The 25,135-nt window shown below is 49.0% G+C and overlaps 1 protein-coding gene and 1 long non-coding RNA gene across 5 annotated transcripts; one reads left to right on the top strand and one right to left on the bottom strand.

Moving 5' to 3' along the window:
* Window positions 1–813: 813 nt before the first annotated feature.
* SPATA2 (spermatogenesis associated 2) lies at window positions 814–13,127 on the bottom strand. Of its 4 annotated transcripts, none has more exons than XM_055266099.2 (3): window positions 12,754–13,127; window positions 5,548–5,985; window positions 814–4,241 (listed from the first exon to the last, which is right to left on the bottom strand). In XM_055266099.2, the coding sequence occupies exons 2-3, from the start codon at window positions 5,881–5,883 to the stop codon at window positions 3,015–3,017; spliced, it is 1,563 nt and encodes a 520-aa protein (XP_055122074.2). In that variant the 5' UTR covers window positions 5,884–5,985; window positions 12,754–13,127; the 3' UTR covers window positions 814–3,014. The 4 variants fall into 4 exon arrangements, with proteins under 4 accessions (XP_055122074.2, XP_055122077.2, XP_055122076.2 ...); XM_055266102.2 differs by having other exon boundaries at window positions 12,629–12,919; XM_055266101.2 differs by having other exon boundaries at window positions 12,403–12,898.
* On the top strand, window positions 13,100–25,080 carry LOC129474631 (uncharacterized). Its single transcript, XR_008654593.2, has 3 exons — window positions 13,100–13,376; window positions 18,263–18,474; window positions 24,848–25,080. It is a non-coding gene; the product is annotated as an uncharacterized lncRNA (long non-coding RNA).
* Window positions 25,081–25,135: the final 55 nt, after the last annotated feature.

The following is a 25,135-nucleotide window of genomic DNA, read 5'->3' as shown; positions in this document are numbered from 1 at the left end:
GATCGTAATAGTGCCTATTTAATAGGATGACTGAAGCTAGCAAACAAGATCATGCACATAGTCTCAGGATACAAATGCCTGGCGGGAGGATCACTTGAGCCTAGGAGATTGAGACCAGCCTGGGCAATATAGTGAGACCCCACCTCTACAAAAGATTAAAATAAGCCAGACATAGTGGTGCCCACCTGTAGCTACTTAGGAGGCTGAGGTGGGAGGATCACGCAAGTCCAAGAGGTCCAGGCTACAGCTAGCCATGATCACACAACTGTACTCCAGACTGGGAAGTAACAGAGCCCCTGTCTTAAATTAAAAAAAAAAAAAAAAAACACACAGCCGGGCGCAGTGGATCACACCTATAATTCCAGCACTTTGGGAGGCCGAGGTGGGTAGATCACAAGGTCAGGAGATCGAGACCATCCTGGCTAACATGGTGAAACCCCGTCTCTACTAAAAATAACGAAAATTTAGCCAGGCGTGGTAGTCCCAGCTACTTGGGAGGCTGAGGCAGGAGAACAGCGTGAACCCGAGAGGCAGAGCTTGCAGTGAGCTGACATAGCGCCACTGTGCTCCAGTCTGGGCGACAGAGCGAGACTCTGTCTCAAAAAAAAAAAAAATTTTTTTTACAAAAAATTAAAAAAATAAAAAGTGCTAGGCTCGCAGTTATAGCACTCAAATGCTATTTGTCAGTTTCATGAAAGAGAAAATTTAAGTCTTGTCATTAAAAAACTAAATACAGCTTGAGGAAAAATAAACTCCCAAGTAACCAAACTTCAAAGAAGCGGGGCCAGGGGACATAAAACCCCAAACACTTCATTTAACAATGGAAGACACTTTATTATTATTATTTTTAATCATCTCTCAACATTTCAACTCTTGGTAGAAATCAAATGCAAAACATCTGCATTTTTAAATTAGCATGTATTTAACTATCTCAATCACAGCAACCTCATCCAGTAAGATGCACACCAGGGAGCAGGGCTGTAGTATTTCGTATTCTAGTCTGTGACCACAGTGCATCCGTCATGACAAGTACACTGGACTTTCCCTCTTAGGATGTATTAGTCATTCCTGCTTTTGTCCATAGGGTAAGTTACGTGGCATCACGGTTGGTTAAAAAGAGTTAGTTACTGTAATGCTGGCGCAATCTGGAAATGGAAAACTAGAAAACTAGAGCTCTCAGGAGTGGGCCAGGCATTGCCGATTCTGAAATGTGAAAAGGAAGAACATCAAAGATGAACGCCCCGCTAAGCTGGTCTTAGTAATAAAGTTGGTTGAAATTCAGCTTAATATACACACTGTACATCTACATGTGATCTACCAGATATATATATATATATATATATATATATAAAAAAGAGAGCCATAGAAGATTTGGAAAACCTTAAAATCACTCAACTGAGTTGGAAGAACATCAGCAAATTCACAGTGGCCTCAGGATTCAGCCAGACTTAAACTTGCTCAAGAGCTGAATAACTTTCTCCCAGAAAAACCCACTGCATATAAATCCCTTAACATTGTGTACATCACAAACAGTTATGGCTAAAATATATTGTTAGTTCACAAGGAAGCGGCTTTATCTTCAAACTCTTGCCCCACTCCTGCTCTTCTACCCCCACAAGGAAAATCCAGGGGTTGGTAATTCACATGAGGAGCTGAAGGGGACTTCAGGCTTGGAAGCGCTTAGGCTTAGCTGAGCATCTGAGGAGCCGTCTGTCTGATGGGCACATGCCGACTCTTGCCCACTTTTAGTGCAAAAAGATTGCAAATGTTGCAGATGAGTCCTGGAAACTGGTGAAGAGAAGAGGATTGAGATGGAGGGGCAGTAGGAATCCCAAATGATTTTCCTTCTGAAACGAGACTCAAGAAGTGTGAAGTGCAAAGTTCCTGCTCAGCAAGCTATAGGTCCGACAGGCGAGGTCCCTGAATTGTCACTAGGTTAGCAGTCTGCAGGCACACAGACCTCGACGCCCGCGCTCACCCCCTAAGTGCACACTGGAGGTAGGTGTATAGATAGTTACTGCAGGGAAGACAGTGGCTCTCCACCAGCTCAAGAAAAGGAGGCTTCATGTCTGTTCTTTCCTGCCCCAAACTCTCCTCTCCCCTTGGGCCGTAGTGAGTGGAGGATACAACACGAATGGGCGCGAGGCCCTCCCATGGAAGACTAAAGAACCCAGGGCATTTAATAAATAGCTACATAATTCATTTTTTTTAACCACGTTGAAACACACAGCAAGTTGAATATTTATTTAAAAATAAATCTCAAAAATATCTATTGACAGTACAGTAAGAGGGGCATGTGCAAACAACAGAAAGGGGGAAGTCAGTCCTGCTGTGGGAAGCCCACACATCAATGTGTTGGAGCAAAGTTCACGAAGGCCACGGGCTGACTGAGCTGTGGTGTACGAAATCACATTCAGCTAATACTGGACTCGGTTCACCTTTGACACCTGGAGAGGTGGGAAAGCCAGGGGGTGGGGAGTCCAGCTGGGGATCCTTGTGTTTAGGAAGGGGGCGGCCAAGGGATGAGCCTTTGGGAGAGGCCCCGTGTGGCAGGAGGGCTCATTTCACAAGCCAACAGGCCTCTAGCTCGCCGCTCCAGGTGGATGTTTGGTGACCTGAAGGGCCCTTCCCAGTCCAAGTTGGCTTTGCAATGGGAGGGGTAGGTGCGGCGAGGGTCCCAGAGACAGAAATCCTCTTTAAAGGAAAAAACAAAACAACAAAACAAAACCAAACCCCAAAATAAGAACCAACTGAACAGGGAGTGGAGAGATTAGCAAAATGAATCTGAACGGAAGTGCCACCTTCTCCCTTGTCAGACAACAAAGCAGCCATTGGTTGAAACATCTGAGTTGCTAAGTGAACTCACACGTGGACACAGCCAGCCCACGATCTCTGCCACCTACATGGTCAAGTGCAGGCCTCTGCCTCTGAGATCAATGCATTAGTACTTCTTCACCGTGAAACCCGAAAGGTCGGTTGATGTAGCCCTTGGAGCTGGAAGGGGCGAGGCCAGTCTATCTGTACACGAGATGGGAGAGCTGGGTGGACTTGTAGTTCAGCTGGTTGTTGGGCATGAACTTGTGCAGCTCACTCTTTTTGTAGCAGGGATCATAATGGTAAGCACTGAGGCAGGCGTCACATGAGACTTTTGAACACTGGGTGCAGGTGTTGGTGGCGCCTGGGCGGTTGCAGAAGCCACAGCGGGAAGTGGGCGTGGTGGAGGGCTTGGATTTGGAGTGAAGGTGCGGGAGGCGGTCGAGGCCCTGAGTCTGGCCTGGGTACTTCTCCCGCAGAGATGCCCCGTGGGCCAGGCTATCATGAGTGGAGGCCTTGCTGGGGAAGGCGCTGGGCTTGGAAGCTGGAGGACAGGTGAGCAGGCTGTCACAGCGCTGGCAGAGGGAGGAGCTGCAGGACAGCCCACAGCTTTGGCACTTGGAAAGGGCGGACTCTTTGGCAGGGGGCGAGCGCTTGTGGTAGAGGGGGTGGGCATCGTTTCTGAGCAGCCACACATCCGGCCGCAGAGCATCCTGCCGACGGTAGGTGGCCCTGGGTTCGGAGTCTGTGTACAGATCCACGTCATCCTGAGTGGAGAAGTAGGTACCGCGCAGCAGGCCCGGGCCGTTGCTGGGTGAGGCGGGTGGAAGCGCATCCGGGCTGCCGTGGGGGGAGCTGCCCATGGTCAGCAGCGAAGGGGACGGGCGGATGATCTCATCCTTGAGGTCGTCCCCCACATCCGCTGCCACAGGCTCCTTCCGAAGACTCAATGAGGCCTTCAGGGGTGGCTTCCGGCTCTCCCAGTAGCTGTCATAGGCATCCACTGACCTCGAGGGCTTGGTCACACGGGGCTTGTAGTAGTCCTTGGCCGCCCGCTCGCTGGCCGACTTCTGGAGTGCCACTCGTGACATGGAGGGCGTCAGGTGCTCCCGGCCCTCCGCCCGCCGCCGCAGGGCGTCCGAGCAGCCGCGCACGTCCTCTGCACTGCTCTTGCGCTCGCTCACAATGTCCAGCTCGGAGTAGCCCTTGTCCTTCACTTGTGAGTGGATTTCTAGCATCTGCTCACACTCGACTTTGGCCAGAAAGAGCTCAAAGGAGACCATCTTCACCTGGAGGGTCTCCACGAGCTCTCTGAGCCTGTACGCAGTGCCTAGCTCAGGTGCGTAGCCCATGCAGCTCAGGATGGCTTGGATGTCCTCTTCCAGTAATGTCGACTTGACATAATAAACAAAAGGGCCCGTGTAGGTCTAGAAGGGAGGGAGTAGAAAAGAAAGGTGGGATTTTCTCTCAGAGACACAAGACAGAGACTATGTCAAAGCAAAGGACGTCCAGCTCTGAAGTGGGGCGGCGGGGAGAGGGCAGGGCAGGGAAGGATCTCGACAGTCTCACCCTGTGGGAGGCAGGGGAGGCAGGGGCTGGGGCTTGCTAAGCACTCAGGAGTTGTGCAAGGAAATGACCCAGCAGCTCCTTTTTTTTTTGAGATAGAGTCTCGCTCTGTCGCCCAAGCTGGAGTGCAGTGTCGGGATCTTGGCTCACCACAACCTCCGCCTCCCAGGTTCAAGTGATTCTCCTGCCTCAGCCTCCTGAGTCGCTGGGATTACAGGCGCCCGCCAACACGCCCAGCTAATTTTTGTATTTTTAGCAGAGACGGGGTTTCACCGTGCTGGTCAAGCTGGTCTCAAACTCCTGACCTCGTGATCCACCCGCCTCGGCCTCCCAACGTGCTGGGATTACAGGAGTGAGCCACCACACCCGGCAGCAGCTCCTTTCTTAAAAACAGGGAGCAAAACCTCTTACTTCCTAGTGGGGCAAGAAGACTCTACTCCATATGAAGAGGGAGCCTGGGCAAACATAGCTGAATAAAGGGGCCAGATTACAGGCAGAATGCGGTGACAATCAGAACATTCCTCTCTGGCATTTCCACGAGGCGCTGAGTAACACGGCAGACTGAAGGGCCTGGCCAGGTGACAGCTCTCCTGTGCCATCCCCTCTCTTGATTACCACTCCTCCCATGGCAGAATGAAGAAGCCTGGCTAGATGACAGCTCTCCTGTGCCATCCCCCACGTGGTCTGATTCAGGATCCCTCTCTCAATTCCCCCTCCTCCCCTACTGTTCCCACTTAGTCCAGAACACCCCTCAGCTTGCTGGGACCGCTGAGAAGCTTCCTAACTGCTCTCTCCATCCCTCCCACCTACCCCCGCCCCTCTACAGCCTACTTCCCATACCACAGCCAGAATGACCCTCTTCGGATGCAAGCCAGATCCCACACTGCCTCCTTCCCCGCCTACTCAGAATAAATCCAACCCTTGCCCTGGGCCACAAGACCCTGCATAACCTGGCTGCCCCTGCCTTCCCAGCGTCGCTGCTTAAGGTGTGGCAGCTGGGCCAGAAACGGTTCAGAGGTGATGCTGGAGACAGGGGAAGGTTCGGAGCCCGGGAGGATCTGAGAACAGAGGACGGATGGGATCAGACTGGCATAGCCTCTCAGGAGGGACTGCCAGGGACAGGAAGAGAGAAGGAGGGACTGTATGGAGGCTGCTCCAGGACCTCACCTTGATGCTTCTGAATTCCTTCTTCCACGGGTAGAGGAAGAGGTTGATGCCCACCGTCTCCAGCATGCTGAAGGCGCCGTGCAGAGCCCGCAGGCTGGAGGAGCTGAGCGAGCGCAAGGAGCTCTCCACCACCTCATAGAACTGGATCAGCCGGAATCGATAAAAGGGATCCACCTTGTGCAGGCTGAGCAGGGTTGAGGCTGCCACCCGCAGGCACTCATCGCTGCCAGGCCGCTGCCTGCTGGTGGTGGTATCCACTTTGCTCTCATGGAACTGCACGTACTTCCGAAATAAGTCATCCTTGAATTTAGTATCCATTGAACTGGGCTTCCCCATCCGATCGAGGGGGGCTACCTTATCTCCTCCATGGCTTCTGGATTAGAGGCAGGGACATCGCTAAAAGCATGGACATGTTGCCGCCTGGACCAGCGGAGTGCTCTGGAAGGAGGGGAACAAGAAGCATGTCATTCCTCGATATGGTCGCGCTTCGGCTTCAGGCCGCTGAGGCAAAATGAACAGCAGAACTGGCCTGGGCTACACTGGACCCCAGCAGCACGTTACAGAGCACGTACTACAAGCACGGTTACAACAGAGGCCAGAGAGAGATGGACCTTGACTTTGTTGTGCTCACAAATGAAAAATACGATTAATATTCCTGAAAGAGAAGTTTGGGTGAGTACAGCAGGGGCTTCTGTCCTGGTTTCGTTGGGGAAGGGGGAGTTTAGGAAAGCCCTCTTGAGACAGCAACAGACCTGAAGGATGAGGAGTTTGCCAGGCCAAGAGGCCAAGGAAGGAGTCGCAGTAGAGGAAGGCCCTGAGCTAATAGTACCAGAGGCTCCAGACACGTGACGAGCTTCACACACACTAACTCGCTTACTTTTTTTTTTTTTTTTTTTGAGATGGAGCCTTGCTCTGTTGCCCAGGCTGGAGTGCAGTGGCGTGATCTCGGCTCACTGCAACCTCCGCCTCCCGGGTTCAAGCGATTCTCCTGCCTCAGCCTCCCAAGTAGCTGGGATTACAGGCACCTGCCACCCCGCCTGGTTAATTTTTGTATTTTTAGTCAAGATGGGGTTTCACCATGTTGGCCAGGCTGGTCTTGAACTCCTTACCTCAAGTGATCCACCAGCCTCGGCCTCCCAAAGTGCCAGGATTACAGGTGTGAGCCCCCACACCCAGCCTCACTTTTTCTTCTTAAACAATCCTAGGAGAGAGGTGCTACAGGCAGCCCTAGTGGACCCATGTATAAACTGAGACACAGACATTAGAAACTGCTCAAGGTAGGCCGGGCACAGTGGCTCACACCTGTAATTCCTGAACTTTGGGAGGCTGAGGGGGGAGGATGGCTTGAGTCCAGGAGCTCGAGATCAGCCTGGGAAACACAGTGAAACCACATCTCTACAAAAATACAAAAAAAAAATTTAAGAAAAAGAAATTGTCCAAGGTTATAGAACTCTTAGGAGGCAGAGCAGCTGAGCTCAGAACCCAGGCAATCTGGCTCCAAAGTCCATGCCCTTACCCAGCACACCCTGCTTTCCTGAGGCAGGAAGCCTGGCACAGGAACAGAACTGCAGCCAGTGAGGCCGAGGCCACGAGGGCAGGGGCTTGAGGAGAGGCAGCTGCCAGCATCAGCAGGACCCTCAGCCCCAAGGCCGCAACAGCACATTCAGAATTCGGTATTTTATACAAACAGCCACGTGAAGCCACTGAAGAGTTTACAGCAAGGGGAGAGGGATACAGTCTTGTTTACAATTTTCAAAAGAGGCCACAGTGGCTGCCGGCCCCTGGAGTGCTGTTACCGGCCTTTGACAGCCTGCAGCCCCTTTATCACAAGAGCGCTTTGCAGCCCCCTGTTGGGAGAGGAGAGAATGTTCTGAGCTGGGACACAGGCTTTATACAACCTTGTCATCTGCTTAGCCACTTGTTAGTAGAACAGGCACAGATCCAGCAATATTCTTGTCACCACAATGCTGGGAGCGAATCCGGATTAATGGAGGGACACTGCCAGGGCCAGGGGAGACAACACGCGCAGGGTCACGGACACGGGGTCCACGGCCAGGCACGTGCGAGCGAGGCCAGGGCTGCTTCTCCAGGTTACTTGGGCAAATTGCTCCACCTCCCTGGGTGTCGGTTTTCTCCTATAAAACGGGGTTAATAATAGCGCCTCTGTCCAGAGCTGGCGAGAGGATTATGCATGATGGGATATGAAGCTGCTCAGAGAGCTGGCTCCGGGAAGTCCTCGATGGCCGTTGCTGTTGTCTGAAGGTGCTGTACCCCTAAGCAGCCAGGCCTTCTCTGAGTGGGGCAAATATCTCTGATTGGGTGGTAGATGTGCATTTTCACATGCTCTGGTCCTGCTGCTCCTGCCCAGAAGCTCTGTGGGTGCAGGACCGTGACCATCATGCTCAGTAAGGTGACCTGTGTGCTTCATAAATGTCTGCTGAGTGTGGGAGATGGTAAGGGTGGCTGAGAGAAGCTGCAGCAGGACTGGGCCTGGCATGTGGGGGACTCCTTTAGCAGACCTGTGTTCAGCCAGGAAGGTCCTACGAGCCCAGCAACTATCAGGAGGTCAACAAAATCATCCTCATCTCAATGAGCCAGGAGTCTGGCTCCTCCATGGATTTTGTCCCCAGGAGGAGACTCCTGGGAGTATTAACGGTGGGGTGAGAGGTGGGATGTGTAGCAAAACTAGGGACACAGAGAGGTCACTGTCTCCAACACACTGCACTGCTGAGGGAGCCCAGTGCTACAGCGACAAATAAGGCTGAGGAGTACAGGAGGCAAACACATCCACTTAGGGGCCAGGTGCGGGGGCTCACGCCTGTAATCCCTGAACTTTGGAAGGCCAAGGCAGGAGGATTGCTCAAGGCCAGGAGTTCGAGACCAGCCTGGGCAACATAGCAATACCCTGTCTTTACAAAAGAAAACAAAATGCACTTAGGATAAAATTCTGCCTCATGAAGATTCTCATCATTCAGGCCTCAGCTCAAACATCAGCCCCTAGAGGTACCACCCTATCTCACCTTCCCAGTTCCACATTGTCACATTCTCCTACGATAACCACAATCTGAAACTATCAGCTTTATTCATTTACTAGCTTCCTCTCTTTGTCCACCCCCCACCCTCCCTGGTAAGCTGGTAAGCTCCTGGTAAGCTCCATAAAGGCAAGGACCATGTCTGTGTTGTTCACCACGATGCCTAACACAGAGCCTGCCTGTGCTTGATAAAGTAGGCGAAATGGATGCTGCAGCCGGGCACGGTGGCTCACGCCTGTAATCTTAGCACTTTGGGAGGCCGAGGCAGGTGGATGGCCTGAGTTCAGGAGTTTGAGACCAGCCTGGGCAACACGGTGAAACCCCGTCTCTACTGAAATTAAAAAAAAAAAATTAGCCGGGTGTGGCAGCGTGCACCTGTAATCACAGCTACTTGGGAGGCTGAGGCAGGAGAACTGCTAGAACCCAGGAGGCGGAGGTTGCAGTGAGCCGAGATCGCCCCATTGCACTCCAGCCTAGGCGACAGAGCGAGACTCCATCTCTAAAAAAAAAAAAAAAAAAAGAAAGAAAAAGAAAAAAAGAGAAATGGATGCTGCAAAGGATGTCAGCATTCACGATGCCACCACTTTAGTTTCTCATTGGTACCTCCCAAGAATCCTGGGAGATCAGCTGGAGAGCAAAGAAACAGGCTCAGAAAGATGGCATAAGGTACGACAAGTAGCTCAAGGTTAGCAGATGATGGACCCGATAATCCAAGCCTGGCCTTCTGACTTGGAACCTGTATTCCTCTCACCACCCCACGGTTCCCATGTCCAGCAACCGTTTCTGCAGCCCCCACCCTCTGCCTGAGCTGGATGGGTGGGGCAGGTAGAGGACAGCAATAAAGGAGATACATCCTGCCTGCAAATCTAGCTGGAAGAGCATACCACCTAGTATTAAAGTAGGTATGTGCTCTATGTTCATACTGTTCTGTCCATAAAAAATAAACAATTTAAAATGTATATTCTCTTAAAAAATAAAAATGTAGGCCAGGCGCGGTGGCTCACGCCTGTAATCCTACAACTCTGGGAGGCCAAGGTGGGTGGATCGCCTGAGATTGGGAGTTTGAGACTAGCCTGGCCAACATAGCGAAACCCCATCTCTACTAAAAGTACAAAAATTAGCTGGGAGAACACCTGTAATCCCAGCTACTCAGGAGGCTGAGGCAGGAGAATGGCGTCAACCCAGGATGGAGAGGTTGCAGTGAGCTGAGATCGTGCCATTGCACTCCAGCCTGGGCAACAGAGCAAAAACTCCATCTCTACATAAATAAACGTATTGCAGCACTGGAGAGGATAGTCACACATGCATTTACCATTCTTGACTTATCTAAGAGAAGCTGCCATCATGCCTCTGGCCCCGGGGTCTGTTTTTTGGTAGTCTGAGAACCATTCAAACAAAGAGACATTAAGCTTCCGAATACTGCTGTAATTTTTCTCCAAGAAAGTCAGCCTTGAACTCAAAGAGACTGATTTTTTACAAAGTCAGCCAGTCTCAAGCTCGGCTCAGCGTCTGCTGCTCTGTAATCGCACCACAGTCCACACCCTTGTTTGTTGCTGAAAAACAATGAGTAAAGGAAAGGGATCCAAACAGCCCAGCTGATGTTCAAAATCCTCACAACAAGGACAGGAAGATCTAAAACAAATCTCAAACCAACCTGAGTAGTTGAGGGAAAAGGCAGAAGAAAGTAAACGCTAAAAGATAATTAAGGGCAAGAGAAGCCTGGACAACATAGTTAGACTACGTCTCTACAAAAAAAAAAAAAAAAATTAGGTGGGTATGGTGACACGCACCTGTAGTCTTAGCTACTTGGGAGTCTGAGGTAGGGGGATCCACTGAGCCCAGGAGTTTGAGGCTGCAGTGAGCTATGATGGCACCACTGCACTCAGGCCTGGGTGACAGAGCAAGATCCTGTCTCAATCAGTCAATAACGAAAGGAAAGAAAGAGACTAACAATTACTGAGGTTCTACTATGTGCTAAGCATTGGGCTTCCCACTTTACCTAAATCATCCCATTTAATCCTCACAACTCTATAAAGAAAACAGGCTCCCCCATTAAAACAACCTGCCCAACAGAGTTTGAAAGGGTCAGAGCTGGAATCTGAACTCTTGTTGGCAGGCCCTGATGCCTGGGCTTTCTCCAATTTATCTCACTCATTTATTGTTACATCAGTACCATTTACCAAGCGATTACTGTGTGGCAGCCCTTTGCTAACTGCTCTGTGAAAACCACAGAAATCCACAGGATAGATCTAAGGTTAAAGAGGAAACTGAGGCTTGGAGAGGCCAACTCACTTACCCTAAGTCATAAGGCTAGGAAGAAGTGGATCTGAGCTCTGAACCTAGGTCTAACGCCAAAACTCCAACTCTTGCAAAGCCATCCTGCTGCATCTGCTGGACAGCTCTACTCGAAAGTGTTTGGCTAAGTTAGAATGCCTTATGGCGGTGCCAGCAGAGTTGAGTTACAAAAATTCCTGTAGTAGCAAAATTCCCATCTTCCCACACCGAATGGGGCTAGGAGAACTAATCTCTATATGATGTAAGCTCAAGGGCCAAGGAAAGAGGCTGGCCAGAGACATCGGCCAGTGATGAAGCGGCTGACATCATCCCTACTGAAAACATTTTCTGAGAATACAAGATGTCTTGTAGCTGGTCATAGCTGGTGTTTTTTCTGAGCACAGAGCCAGCAATTCATTCCCAGCACTCTGCAAGAACAACAAAATACGCTCTCTGCAAAAACATCGTGGTTACAGGAGCCCGAGACAGCCCAGCGACAGAAGCTGTTAATTTCTCCAAGCAACCCAAGGATTGGAACGCCAAGCCGTGCCAGTCTGGTGGAAAAAAAAAAAACAAACCCCAAAAAACAAAAAAACAGCACTGTGAATATCCTGAACACAGAGACAGGCAGGTGCCCAGAGTCAATAGCTCCAGTCAGCACCCACAATCTAGGTACCCTCTTGAAAAGCAAGTCAATAGAAAGACAGATACTGCACAGTCAGGGATGCAGTGGCTTCTTTAGTTATTTTTTGAACATCTAAGAGGAAAGCTGTATCTGTTTAGAGTCCCACTGCATGGAAGTGAAGTGATTCCGAGTAGCAAAGCATTAGCTTGGCTTTACCTCAGCTGGCCCATTCAAGCAGAAATGTTCCCCAAGCAGCATTTGAAGGCGCCCCCTCTCTGCACAGGCAGAGCTATTTTGGTCTGTGCACTGCCCCTGTCCACAGGTTTACACATCCCTGGTCTAGCTCCATCAGCCTCCAAACAGGAGACGGGGAAGTCAGTTCAACCCCCTCCACCTCCCCACCCACACCAATGCACTCGTTCCAAGCAAGAGGCTCCGAGAAACATCCAAGGCACCTTCCACTGGCTGTGAAACACCAGAAGGTCCCCACACTCCTACTAGATTCCAAAGAAATTCACACAGTCCTTCCAAACCTCTGAAAATAACCTCAGCGGTGCTGAAAGAAGCTTCCCTAGTGGCAGCTGCCTCTCTCGGAGAAGCTCTGAAGGAAGCTGTTTCCCTCCCTACAGGGGACAGAAGCTGGCGGCTGCTAAGTCCCAGCTCGGTCATTCCTACAGCCTCGGGGGGCCACGTCAGTTGTGAAAAACAGCCCAGTCTCAAATTCTGGCCCTCCCCACGGGTTCGTGAATTGAATGAAGTAACAGGAACTATCATTTATTGGACGCCTGCTGTATGCCAGAGACCCTGCATGATCTCATTCCATCTCCACTCCAGCCCTAGCAACCTGGTTCAATCACACTTAAATAGGCAACTGAGGCTCTTAGGATGAAGTGACTTATCCAAGGTCACACAGTGAGTACAAACCCAGGTGTGCCGCCAGAGCCTGAACCGGGAACCCCTGCGCAGTAACTGCCTCCTGGCGAAATCGGGGTGTCCTCCTGTTTGGCCAGTCGCCGAAGAGGGGGTGTTCCTCTTGAGCGGCGCTGAGCCACCCTCGGCGGGTCCCAGGAGCTTGCGAGGTAGCTCCCGGGAGAATGGGGATCCTGAGGATAGGCTGGGGGTCCCGGGAGCGCCGAAACAGCGGGCCCACCTGTAGTCCTGCCTGCCGTGAGGGGACCCCGCTCCCGGGCCAGCCGAGCCCTGCGGCTGTCTGGCGCCCCCTCCGCCTGGGGAAGCCCCGGAGGCAGTTTCCGCCCGCGGCCGCCCGTCACTCACCCTGACACTGCCGCCGAGGACGGCCTGGCCGAGGGAAGCAAGCGGGAGGCGCGGCTGCCTCTGGAGCCGGGCCCCGCCGGGTTCTCGCTGCTCCGGCCGGCTGCAGGGGTACTGAGACCAGTACCGGGGGGCCAGCAGCGACCCGGAAACACTCGGCCCGGAAGTGATGTCGACAGGAGGCGGGCCCGAAGAGAGAGTGGACCACGGCTGCGCGCTGGCTCCGGGAAGCGGTCGATGCCCACGGCCGACGGAGACTACACGCCAGAGGCGGAGGACAAAGCGGAGGGCCGAAGAGCTAGGACGAAAGCGGCGGAACCGCACTTTGGAGCCTAACGAGCCATCGCTGCGTCTGACGCTGGGACCCGGAAGTAAACAGGCCGGACGTGACGCAAGCCACTCGGCCTAGGGATGGTGGCTGGCCGGGTTGTCATGGAAACCGCTCCGGAGCCGGGAGCTGGGAGCTATGAGTGCTGACTGCGTGAACTCGGCCTCCATTTCCCGGACCTGCCACTTTTCATGATCCACGAGCTGTACTCATGACTCCGCACAAGCAAGCAGGGGATGACGGTCGGATCCCTCGCCCCCATTTTACGGACAGAAATACTGAGGCTCAAAGAGAGAAAGTGAGATGTTGAAATCACGCGTGATTGGAATCCAGCCTTGCTAGGGCTGCGGGTGTTACGGGCCGTGGGCGGCGGTTAAGAGCGTGGGTCCTATTTTTAGCTTTGCCACTTACTAGCTGTGTGACCTTGGACAAGTTACCTAACCTCTCTGAGCCCCGGCTTTCTAACCTGTAAAATTAAATAATAAAGCCAGGCGTGGTGGCCTGCGACTGTAGTCCCAGCTACTCGGGAGGCTGAGGCGAGAGGATCGCTTGATCCTAGGTGTTCGAGACCAACCTGGGCAACATAACGAGGCGTCTCTTAAAAAAAAAAAAAAAAAAAAGCCGGGCACGGCAGCTCATGCCTATAATCCCAGCACTTTCGGATAAATTATATATGTATATATAATCTGACATCCCCACCAGACCCTGAGCTTCTTATTCATCTATTTCCCCCCGAGCTCTACACATGTCTGATGAGGCACACAATAGATGTTCATTGATTGTAGGATTCTCACTCTGAGTCTTGGTGACCCCAGCTAAAACCGACGGGGCTTGTGTGATGAGTCAGTGCCACAATACTGGGAAACATTTGGAGAACCAGCAATCTGCTGTCCAAACAGTAGCATTACTGTGTTTACCTGTCGTTGCCTGAGCACCGTTCAAGGTCCCTGTGTTCTTTATCAGCTCATGTTTAAGCTCCTCTCTTAATTATCGGCAGTGTGATGATGTTCACAGGAATTCCATCAGAGACAAACTGTCCCACCTTAAGTCTGCCTTTTACAGCAACTCAGCACTCTGGTTTGGTAACTCTTACAATATTGCATTTTCACGTGGGGCTGCTTAAAAAAGTCCCTTCCAGCTCTGTGGGTCTGTGACAGGCAAAAGAGAAACAAAGATTTTGAAGAAGGGCTTTACCAATAGGAAACCCTGGTCATCGAAACTTGGTGACATCTACTATCAGAAAAGACCCAAAGTCTCCAAAGAGAGTCACATTTCTCATCTTTTTTTTTTTTTTTTTTTTTCAGACGGAGTCTGTCTCTGTCACCCAGGCTGGAATGCAGTGGCGCGATCTCGGCCTACTGCAGGCTCCGCCCCCCGGGGTTCACGCCATTCTCCTGCCTCAGCCTCCGAAGTAGCTGGGACTACAGGGGCCTGCCACAACGCCTGGCTAATTTTTTGTATTTTTAGTAAAGACGGGGTTTCACCGTGTTAGCCAGGATGGTCTCGATCTCCTGAGCTCGTGATCCACCCGCCTTGGCCTCCCAAAGTGCTGGGATTACAGGCATGAGCCACCCCGCCCAGCCCTTTTTTTTTTTTTTGAGACGGAATCTTGCTCTGTCGCCAGGTTGGAGTGCAATGGCGCAATCTCGGCTCACTGCAACCTCCACCTCCTGGGTTCAAGCGATTCTCCTGCCTCAGCCTCCCGAGTAGCTGGGACTACCGGCACGCGCCACCACGCCCAGCTAATTTTTGTATTTTTAGTAGAGACGGGGTTTCACCAAAGTGGTCAGGATGGTCTCCATCTCTTGACCTCGTGATCCGCCCGCCTTGGCCTCCCACAGTGCTGGGATTACAGGCGTGAGCCACTGTGTCCGGCCATGTTTCTCATCTTTTAAACACAGTTGAAGGCTTGTGATTTCTCTACTTGGTGATGTAGAAATGACAGGAGCGTCCTTTCCCAACTTTATTATATAATGATTAGCAGATTATATAAGAGTCACGTGACAATGATTAGGCACTTATACTTCCGAAGAGCCAACAACACGAACAATCTACCTACCTCTTTCTATTTTTTAGTTTTTTTTCCCATCACCAAAGTAATACATGATTCCAACAATACAGAGGAGTATAGAACAAAAAGCAACAGAGAAAAGCTACCCCATGACCCAGCAATTGGATTTCTCAAAATCTACTAGAGAAACACACATGTGCCCAAAGAGACCTGTTGCATCATTGTTTCTAATGCAAAAGCAATAATAGGAAATATTTAAATCTCCATCACTGGGGTAATGATATATCCATACTAACAAATACTGTGGATTGCTTAAAAAGGGTGATGCACGGCTGGGTGCGGTGGCTCACGCCTGTAATCCCAGCACTTTGGGAGGCCAAGGTGGGCGAATCACGAGGTCAGGAGATCGAGACCATCCTGGCTAACACGGTGAAACCCTGTCTCTACTAAAAATACAAAAATTAGCCAGGTGTGGTAGCAGGTGCGGTAGCGGGCACCTGTAGTCCCAGCTACTCGGGAGGCTGAGGCAGAAGAATGGCATGAACCTGGGAGGCAGAGGTTGCAGTGAACTGAGATGGCACCACTGCACTCCAGCCTGGGCTACAGAGTGAGACTCCGTCTCAAAAAAAAACAAAACAAAAAAACAAAGTCAACTGGGGACAGGAACACAGATACAGATATCTGTCTTTCATTCCACAAACACACATTTATGTGATCTGTATTAATATCTTTCTCCCCCAGAAGTCAGTGAACTCCATGAGGACAAAACTAGGTCTGTTTTGTTCACAATTATATTACTACAACCTGACATATACGCACTACCTAGCACGCAATAGGTTGTTCAACATAATTTGTTTCTGACCAGAATTTTCACTGAATACCTACCGTGTGCCAAGTTTGATGTCAGAATTTTTTTTTTTTTTTAATTGAGACAGGGTCTCACTCTGTCACCCTGTCTGGAGTGTAGTGGCATGATCATAGCTCACTGCAGCCTCAACCTCCTAGGCTCAAGCAATCCTCCCACCTTAGCCTCCTGAGTGGCGGGGACTACAGTTGCACACCACCACATCTGGCTAATTTTGTTAACTGTTTTGTAGAGTGAGGGTCTCACAATTTTTCCAAGGCTGCTCTCAAACTCCTGGGCTCAAGTGATCCTCCCACCTTGGCTTCCCAAGGTGCTGGGATTACAGGCATGAGTCACCATGCCCAGCCTGATGTTAGGTTTAAAGGGCATAACTGTGAGTGAGACAGACACAGTTCCTGCCCTCACAGAGCATCCAGTCTCCTTAACAGAAAGAGAATATTCATAACACAGGAGTAGGATGAATAAAATCCTAGAATTCAGGATAGAAGATGGTAAATGATATGAGAGGGGTATAGAGCTTAGAGCATGGAGAAGTGACCTCTGACAGGGTAAATTAAAGATAGCCACTAGGAGGAAGTAGCATTTGAGCTGGGCTTTTGAGTGACCCGGACATGCAAGGATGTCCAGCCTTCCTTCCAGCTGGAGTAAAGGGAGCAATCAAAGGCAAGGACCTGAGATAAGAAACTTGGCTACCTGTGTCTGGGCTCAGTGGCACAAGCCTGTAATCCCAGCACTCTGGGAGGCCGAGGCAGGCAGATCTCCTGAGGCCCAGAGTTTGAGACCAGCCTGACCAATACAGTGAAACCCCATCTGTACTAAAACCACAAAAATTAGCCAGCCTGTAGTAGTGCCCGCCTGTGGTCCCAGCTACTCAGGAGGCTGAGGCTGGAGAATCGCTTGAATCTGGGAGGCGGAGGTGGCAGTGAGCCAAGATCACGCTACTGCGCTCTAGCCTGGGACACAGAGGGAGACCCTGTCTCAAAAAAGCAAAAACAAAAACACAAACTCAGCTACCTGCAAGCACATAATGTGGGCAAATACGAGGTACTAGAGTACTATAGCCTCGCACTGCGTAGGACCAGAAATTAGTAATGTAATCTAACATAGTTCCCGGCTCACAGTAGGCATCCAATAAGTACTTCAGTGAGAAAACAAATATTGTTGAATCCCTTCCATGCTTCAGCTGACTTGTGGCCAAGCTCCCGGCTCACCAGGCATGACCAGATACTCTGATTTTTGGAGAGCAGTTAGAGATCCAGATTGTTTGTTTATTTATTTATTTAGAGATAAGGTCTTGATCTGTCATCCAGACTGGAGCACAGTGGCATGATCATGGCTCACTGCAACCTCAAACTTCTGGGTTCAAGGGATCCTCCCACCCCAGCCTCCCACAGAGCCGGGACTACAGGCTCATGCCATCATGCCCAGTTAATTATTTTTTGAAGACACGGGATCTCGCTGTGTTGCCCAGGGTGGTCTCAAACTCCTAGCCTCAGGTGATCCTCCCACTTCGACCCACCAAAGTGCTGGGATTACAGGCACCAGCCACTGCGTCCAGCCTGGAATCCAGATTTTTAAATAAAATTTCTTAATTATAAACACTATTTGTAAATATATCTATCTCCTGTTTCCATCTGTTGAGAGGGCCTAGAAGAAATGGCACCCCTGTAGCAACAAACACCTAGACTAAGACTAACCAGACCTTAGTCCATGGAACCAGGGCTTCCTGGAGAAATGGCTGATTCCCAAGGGTGGGTCAGGGAAATTACAACATGAGGTTGGAACATATTATTGAGCCAGAAAGTAGAAAGTGCCCAAAGAATGATGGGACGTGTTGAAAGCACACAAAAGCCAAGATGGAGGGTCCTTATTGGCCAGATATGGGGCAATGTGAGTATCAAAATAAATAATAATAACAGATTATAATAACTTAATTGTGGGGAGAGAAGTTATGAGCCCATACTAATGCTAAACATAAAATATCATGCTTCAGCCAGGCATGGTGGCTCATGCCTGTAATCCCAGCACTTTGGGAGGCCGAGGCAGGTAGATCACCTGAGGTCAGAAGCCTGGCCAACATGGTGAAACCCCATCTCTACAAAAATACAAAACAAAATTAGCTGGGATGATGGTGGGTGCCTGTAATCCCAGCTACTTGGGAGGCTGAGGCAGGAGAATTACTTGAACCCAGAAGGTGGAGGTTGCAGGGAGCTGAGATTGCACCATTGCACTCCAGCCTGGGTGACAGAGTGAGACTCTGTCTCAAAAAAAAAAAACCACCCACCATGTTTTATTTTTTATTTTTTAGGCTAGTCAAGTGAAGCAATGGGAATGGAGAAAAAACAAATCTATAACTGGTTGTGATGAATTAGTTGTAAGCACCACTGCAATTGGACCAGTCAATACCATGGTTATCACAGGAGCGTGTCTGAGGCTGTGTTTGGCCCTGAGTGCCAGGTCTGCACCCTGCACTAAGGATGGGTGAGGAACGACAGGCAGTCGAGCTGGTTGGTGCTACAGGTAACGATAGTACCTACCAAAATACAGGTTAAATGAGATAGTCCTTGTGACACGATAACATGTTAATTACTCAATTAGCATTAGCTATCATGAATCAATCCTTTTATATGTTTTAAAGCCTAGAGAAGCACTTTATCCATAGTGGCTGCTTATTAAATTTATAACATTTCTCTTGATTGAATGAAATGATACAGTTTTGCTAACTACTAGCTCTTACTTCCCATACTGTTTTCTTTTCAGGATCCTCACTCTGATCTAAGAGCATAATTTAATTGTGTTGTCAGACAGCTTATCTTCAGGGTTATGACCTGGAGTCAGACTGCCTGGGACACCAACTTTATTTATTTATTTATTTTTTGAGACAGGGTATCTCTCTGTCGCCCAGGCTAGAGTGCAGTGGTGCCATCTTGGCTCACTGCAACCTCCACCTCCCAGGCTCAAGCCATTCTCCTACCTCAGCCTCCCAAGTAACTGGGACTACAGGCGTGCGCCACCATGCCCTTGTATTTTTTGTAGAGACAGGGTTTATTCATGTTGCCCAGGCTGGTGTCAAACTCCTGAGTTCAAGCAGTCCACCCGCCTTAGCCTCCCAAAGTGCTGGGATTACAGGCGTGAGCCACTGCGCCCAGCCTCATCATCTTTCTAAGCCTCAGTTTCCCCACCTGTAAAATGGAGCTGATCATAGTATCTTCTTCATAAGGTTATTCTGCATATTGAATGGGATAACACGTGCAAAGAAGTTCCCCCAGTGCCTGGAAGGCAGTGATCCTGCAGCAAATGTTATCCACGATTAGGATTCTTGTTGTCCCACATGAATTTGCTGGGTGCTACAGATTCCGTCTGGCTCCCAAAGCTCAGAATTCATTCTGGCCTCCCACGGGTGGAGGCAGGGTTTGGGGGAGGTTTGTAACTCTAAAGATGGCACGTCTTGAACTGAAAGCTGGCGCTGTCAAGCTTCTTCACAATCAGTAAGAACGGCTTTCTTCCCCCTTTTCCCTAAATATAAACCCAACTGCCAATCGCTTTAAAGTCTTCATGTCTGCAGCAGGAGCAACCCACGAGTCCAAAGGTGAGGCAGCTGGCGGAGGGCTGTTGTTAGTGGGATCCACCCAGCCCAGCCCAGCTCCAAGGAGACACACTTCATGGGACTGGATGTGGGCAACTCAGCATTTCTTCCTTATGATTCTTAATTGTTCCTGAAAACAGTAACCCCAAAGTTACGAGCCCCAGTGTGTACTATAACGGTCTCTTAAAGTACTGGGTTTCAGGGCTGGGCACAGTGGCTCACTTGTGTAATCTCAGCACTTTGGGAGGCCGAGGCAGGCGGATCACTTGAGGTCAGGAGTTCCAGACCAGCCTGGCCAACATAGTGAAACACCATCTCTAGTAAAAATACTAAAATTAGCCGGGCATGGTGGCGCATGCCTGTAATCCCAGCTACTTGGGAGGCTGAGGCAGGAGAATTGCTTGAACCAGAAGGTGGAGGTTGTAGTGAGCCGAGATTGCACCACTGCACTCCAGCCTGGGCAACAGAGTGAAACTCTATCGCAAAAAAAAAAAAAAAAAAAAAGGTATTGGGTTTTAGAAGACCGCTTGCTGGAAGCAAACATCTTTGTCCTTCCCTCTCCCTTGAAGCAAGCAAAGGAAAGCCACACACAGGTTGTCCTTATTACATAGCAACATTATCCCTAGGCCAGAAGTCGAAGTAGGCTCTGGAGCCGAAAGGCTTAAGTTCAGATCCTAGCCCTGCCGCTTTCCATCTGTGTGACCTTGGACAAGCTATCTAACCTCTCTGGGACTGCCTGTATTTCCTTATCAGTAAAATGGGATTAATAGTACCCCTGAGGATTATTGAGAGATTAAATGAGCTAATAATATATGATGCCAAGTGCAAAGTGAGCATTCAACACAAGCTAGATATGACTGACTCAGTCACAGGGTTTGCCAGGCTGGGGTGTAGAGTCAGCCTCAGACCAATGGGGAACATAATGGGACTTATGCCATTATGATCAGGCCTTGACACCTTGCATTTATGCTGCTCAAAAGAGTAGGATTTTGGCTAGGGGCCAATAGTAGGGCTACATAGTAAAGCCCCATCTCTCAAAAAATTTTAAAAATTAAGTAGACACATGGCATGAGCCCATAGTCCTAACTACTGGGGAGGCTGAGGTGGGAGAATCTCTTGAGCCCAAGAGTTTGAGGTTACAGTGAACTGTGATGGCACCACTGCACTCCAGCCTCAGCAACAGAGTGAGACCCTGTCTCTAAAAAAAAAATAATAAGTTAAAGAAAGAGTAGAATTGTGTAATATCCAGAATATATGAAGAATTTCTATAACTCAACAACAAATAAACAACCCAATTTAAAAATGGGCAAAGGTGGCTGGGCATGGTGGCTCACACCTGTAATCCCAGCACTTTTGGAAGCCAAGGGGGGCAGAACATTTGAGCTCAAGAGTTCAAGACCAGCCTGGCCAACATGGCGAAATCCCATCTCTACTAAAAATGCAAAAATTGGCTGGGCACAGTGGCTCACACCTGTAATCCCAGCACTTTGGGAGGCCGAGGGGGGAGGATCACCTGAGGTCAGGAGTTCAAGACCAGCTCGGCCAACATGGTGAAACTCCATCTCTACTAAAAATACACCAGGCGCAGTGGCTCATGCCTGTAATCCCAGTACTTTGGGAAGCCAAGTTGTGTGGATCACCTGAGTTTGGAAGTTCGAGACCAGTCTGGTCAACATAGTGAAACCCCGTCTCTACTAAAAATACAAAAATTAGCCAGGCATGATGGCATGTGCCTGTAATCCCAGCTACTTGGGAGGCTGAGGCAGGAGAATCGCTTGAACCCAGGAGGCAAAGGTTGCAGTGAGCCGAGATTGTACCATTGCACTCCAGCCTGGGTGACAAGAGCGAAACTCCGTCTCAAAAAAAATAATAAAAAAATTTTAAAAAATACAAAAATTAGCTGGGTGTGGTGGCAGGCCCCTGTAATCCCAGCTACTGGGGAGGCTGAGGTGAGAGAATCACTTGAACCTAGGAGGTGGAGGTTGCAGTGAGCCAAGATCTCACCACTGCACTCCAGTCTGGGCAACAGAGTGAGATTCTATCTCAAAATAAATAAATAAATAAAATAAAAAATGGGCAAAGGACTTGAATAGACGTTTCTCCAAAGAAGATACACAGATGGCCTATAAGCACGTGAAAAGATGTGTGTCATCACTAATCATTAGGGAAATGTAAATCAAAACCACAGTGAGATTCCACTTCAAACCCTCTAGGGTGGCTATAATAAAATGTTTTTGAAAAGGAAAATAACAAATGTTGGCAATGACGTAAAGAATGGAATACTTAGGCCGGGCACAGTGGCTCACGCCTGTAATCCCAGCACTTTGGGAGGCCGAGGCGGGCGGATCACAAGGTCAGGAGATCGAGATCATCCTGGCTAACACAGTGAAGCCTCGTCTCGACTAAAAATACAAAAAATTAGCCGGGTGTGGTGACGGGCGCCTGTAGTCCCAGCTACTCGGGAGGCTCAGGCAGGAGAATGGTGTGAACCCGGGACGCGAAGCTTGCAGTGAGCTGAGATTGCGCCACTGCAGTCCAGCCTGAGCGACAGAGTGAGACTCTGTCTCAAAAAAAAAAAAAAAAAAAAGAATGGAATACTTGTACTTGCTGGTGGGAATGTAAAATAGTGCAGCCGCTGTAAAGAACAGTCTGGCAGTTCCTCAAAAAGTTAAATACAGAATGACCATATGACTCAGCAATTCTGCTCCTAGGCATATGCCTGAAAGAATTGAAAATAAGGACTCAAAACAGACACTTGTACATCAATGTTCATTGCAGTATTATTCACATTAGCCAAAAGGTAGAAACGACCCAAGTGTTTGCTGACAGATGAATGGATAAACAAAATGGTGGTACATCCATACAATGGAATATTATTCAGCCTTAAAAAGGGAGGAAATTCCAATGCCTTAAAAATATTATGTTAAGTGAAAGAAGCCAGTCACAAAAGGACAAATATTGTGTGATTCCACTTAGATGAGCTGTCTGTAATAGGCAAATTCATAGAGACAGAAAAAGGATTGGAGGTTACCAGTGGCTGGAGAGGGAGGAATGGGGAGTTATTTCTTATAGATGGAGTTTCTGTTTAGGTTGCTGAAAAAATTTTGGAAACAGAGGCGATGTTTGCACAACATTGTGAATGTAGTTAATGCCACTAAAGTATATGCTTTATGGTGGTTAAAATGGCAATTTTTATGTTATGTATGTTATCACAATAAAAAAATTTTGGGGGGGGGGCAGGCCAGTGGCTCACGCCTGTAATCCCAGCACTTTGGGAGGCTGAGGTGGGTGGATCACTTGAGATCAGGAGTTCGAGACCAGCCTGGCCAACATGGTGAAACCCTGTCTCTACTAAAAATACAAAAAAAAATAGCTGGATCTCATGACACGCACCTGAAATCTCAGGTACTTGAGAGGCTGAGGCAGGAGAATTGCTTGAACCCAGGAGGCAGAGGTTGCAGTGAGCCACGATCACACCATTGGACTCTGTGCACTCCAGCCTGGGCAACAAAGCAAGACCCTGTCTCAAAAAAAAAAAATGGTGTGGCTGGGCACAGTGGCTCATGCCTGTAATCTCAGCACTTTGGGAAGCCAATCTGGGTGAATCATTTGATGTAAGGAGTTTGAGACCAGTCTGGCCAACATGGTGAAACCCTGTCTCTACTAAAAATACAAAAAAATTAGCTGGACGTGGTGGCACACATCTGAAATCCCAGCTACTAGGGAGGCTGAGGGAGAAGAATTACTTGAACCCGGGAGGCAAAGGTTGCAGTGAGCCGAGATGGTACCACTGCACTCCAGCCTGGGCAACAAAGCCAGACTCCATCTCAAAAAATAAATAAATAAATAAATAAATAAATAAATAACAAAAGATCTGGACAGACACTTCACAAAGGTAAAACATACAAATGGCCAATAAACAAATGAAAAGTTACTCAATGTCATTAATCATTATGAAATCTAAAATTGCAAAATACCACTACACACTCACTAGAATGGCTAAAATAAAAGTATCTGACAACCAAATGTTGGTGAGGATGTGAAGCAACTCATACCTTGTTAGTGGTCATGGGAAATAATTGGAAAGTGGCTTGGTTTGGCAGTTTCTAATAAAATTAAACACACATTGGCTGGGCGCAGTGGCTCACGCCTGTAATCCCAGCACTTTGGAAGGCCAAGGTGGGCAGATCACCTGAGATCAGGAGTTCAAGACCAGCCTGGCCAACATGGTGAAACCCCATCTCTACAAAAATACAAAAATTAGCTGGGCATGATGGCAGGTGTTTGTAATCCCAGCTACTCAGGAGGCTGGGGCGGAAGAATCGCTTGAACCCAGGAGGTGGAAGTTGCAGTGAGCCGAGATCGTGCCATTGCATTCCAGCCTGGGCAACAGCAAGAGTCCATCTCAAAAACAAACAAAACAAAACAAACAAACAAAAAAACCAAAAAAAAATTAAACACACATTTACCAGATGACCCGGAAATTCTACTTCTATGGGAATGCTTAGTTTTGAAATGTCTTGTTAATTGTGATGACTTTATTCTATCCTTAGCCAATGTCTCAAGTCACAATATACACATGAGGTGCAGTTTGTTGTAGATGAACGTGGATTCAAATCCCCTATTTCAATGTCTTCTTGTTAGTATTCATTATTCGGTTGTAGTTCTTGTCAGATATTATGAGATCGTTATGTTTTTACTTCATTACATGGCTGACCTTTGATATAATAGAAACTGTAAAATGCTATGAGCTGGTGGGATAACTGATGAAATGCAATTTCCTGGAGGCAGTTTTTTTTTTTTTTTTTTTTTTGAGACAGGCTCTCACTGTTGCCCAGGCTGGAGTGCAGTGGCGCAGTCTTGGCTCACTGCAACCTCTGCCTCCTGGGTTCAAGTGATTCTCCTGCCTTAGCCTCCTTAGTAGCTGGGATTAACAGGCATGCACCACCACACCCGGCTAATTTTTGTATTTTTTTTGGTAGAGACGGGGGTTTCACCATGTTGGCCAGGCTGGTCTCAAACTCCTGACCTCAAGTGATACGCCGGCCTCTGCCTCCCAAAGTGTTGGGATTACAGGCGTGAGCCGCTGCGCCCTGCCAGGGGCCGCATTTTTATGTTATCATCCCCGCGTGGCTTTCCTGTTTGAGACTGAATAATTCACTGTTACATTTCCAACACTTAGCAGGATACTTAGCACATAGGGTTATTGGTTGAATGAATATTTACATGCCAGTGTCTCCTCTGTTAAGACTCCTTTTAGGCTAAAACTCTGTCTTTTTTTTTTTTTTTTTTAATTTTTGTTTTCAGGCAATGTACAGTAAGCCATGATGGGCAGAGGCGGGAAATACTTGGAGAACTGGAAAGAATAAAGGAGCCGGTGCTCTCCTCTCAGGGCCAGGGGAGTCTGTGAGATGCTCACACGCCCCCTGGTGGTGTCAGTAGGAATTCTTCCTGGCACTCAGCAATTTGGCAATCTTGAAGAACCAGATGAAATCAAGATGAAATTATCTGCCCACAGGTTTAAAAATGCAGCAATACATGATGGGGTAAATTATGCCTAACTTAGACAAGTATAGCGATAAATTTTACATGTGG

The sequence above is a fragment of the Symphalangus syndactylus genome, chromosome 24 (genome assembly GCF_028878055.3).
Source record: "Symphalangus syndactylus isolate Jambi chromosome 24, NHGRI_mSymSyn1-v2.1_pri, whole genome shotgun sequence".
NCBI lineage: Eukaryota > Metazoa > Chordata > Mammalia > Primates > Hylobatidae > Symphalangus > Symphalangus syndactylus.
Note: the sequence above shows the minus strand (reverse complement) of the source record. Positions and strands in the feature narration are given on the sequence as shown.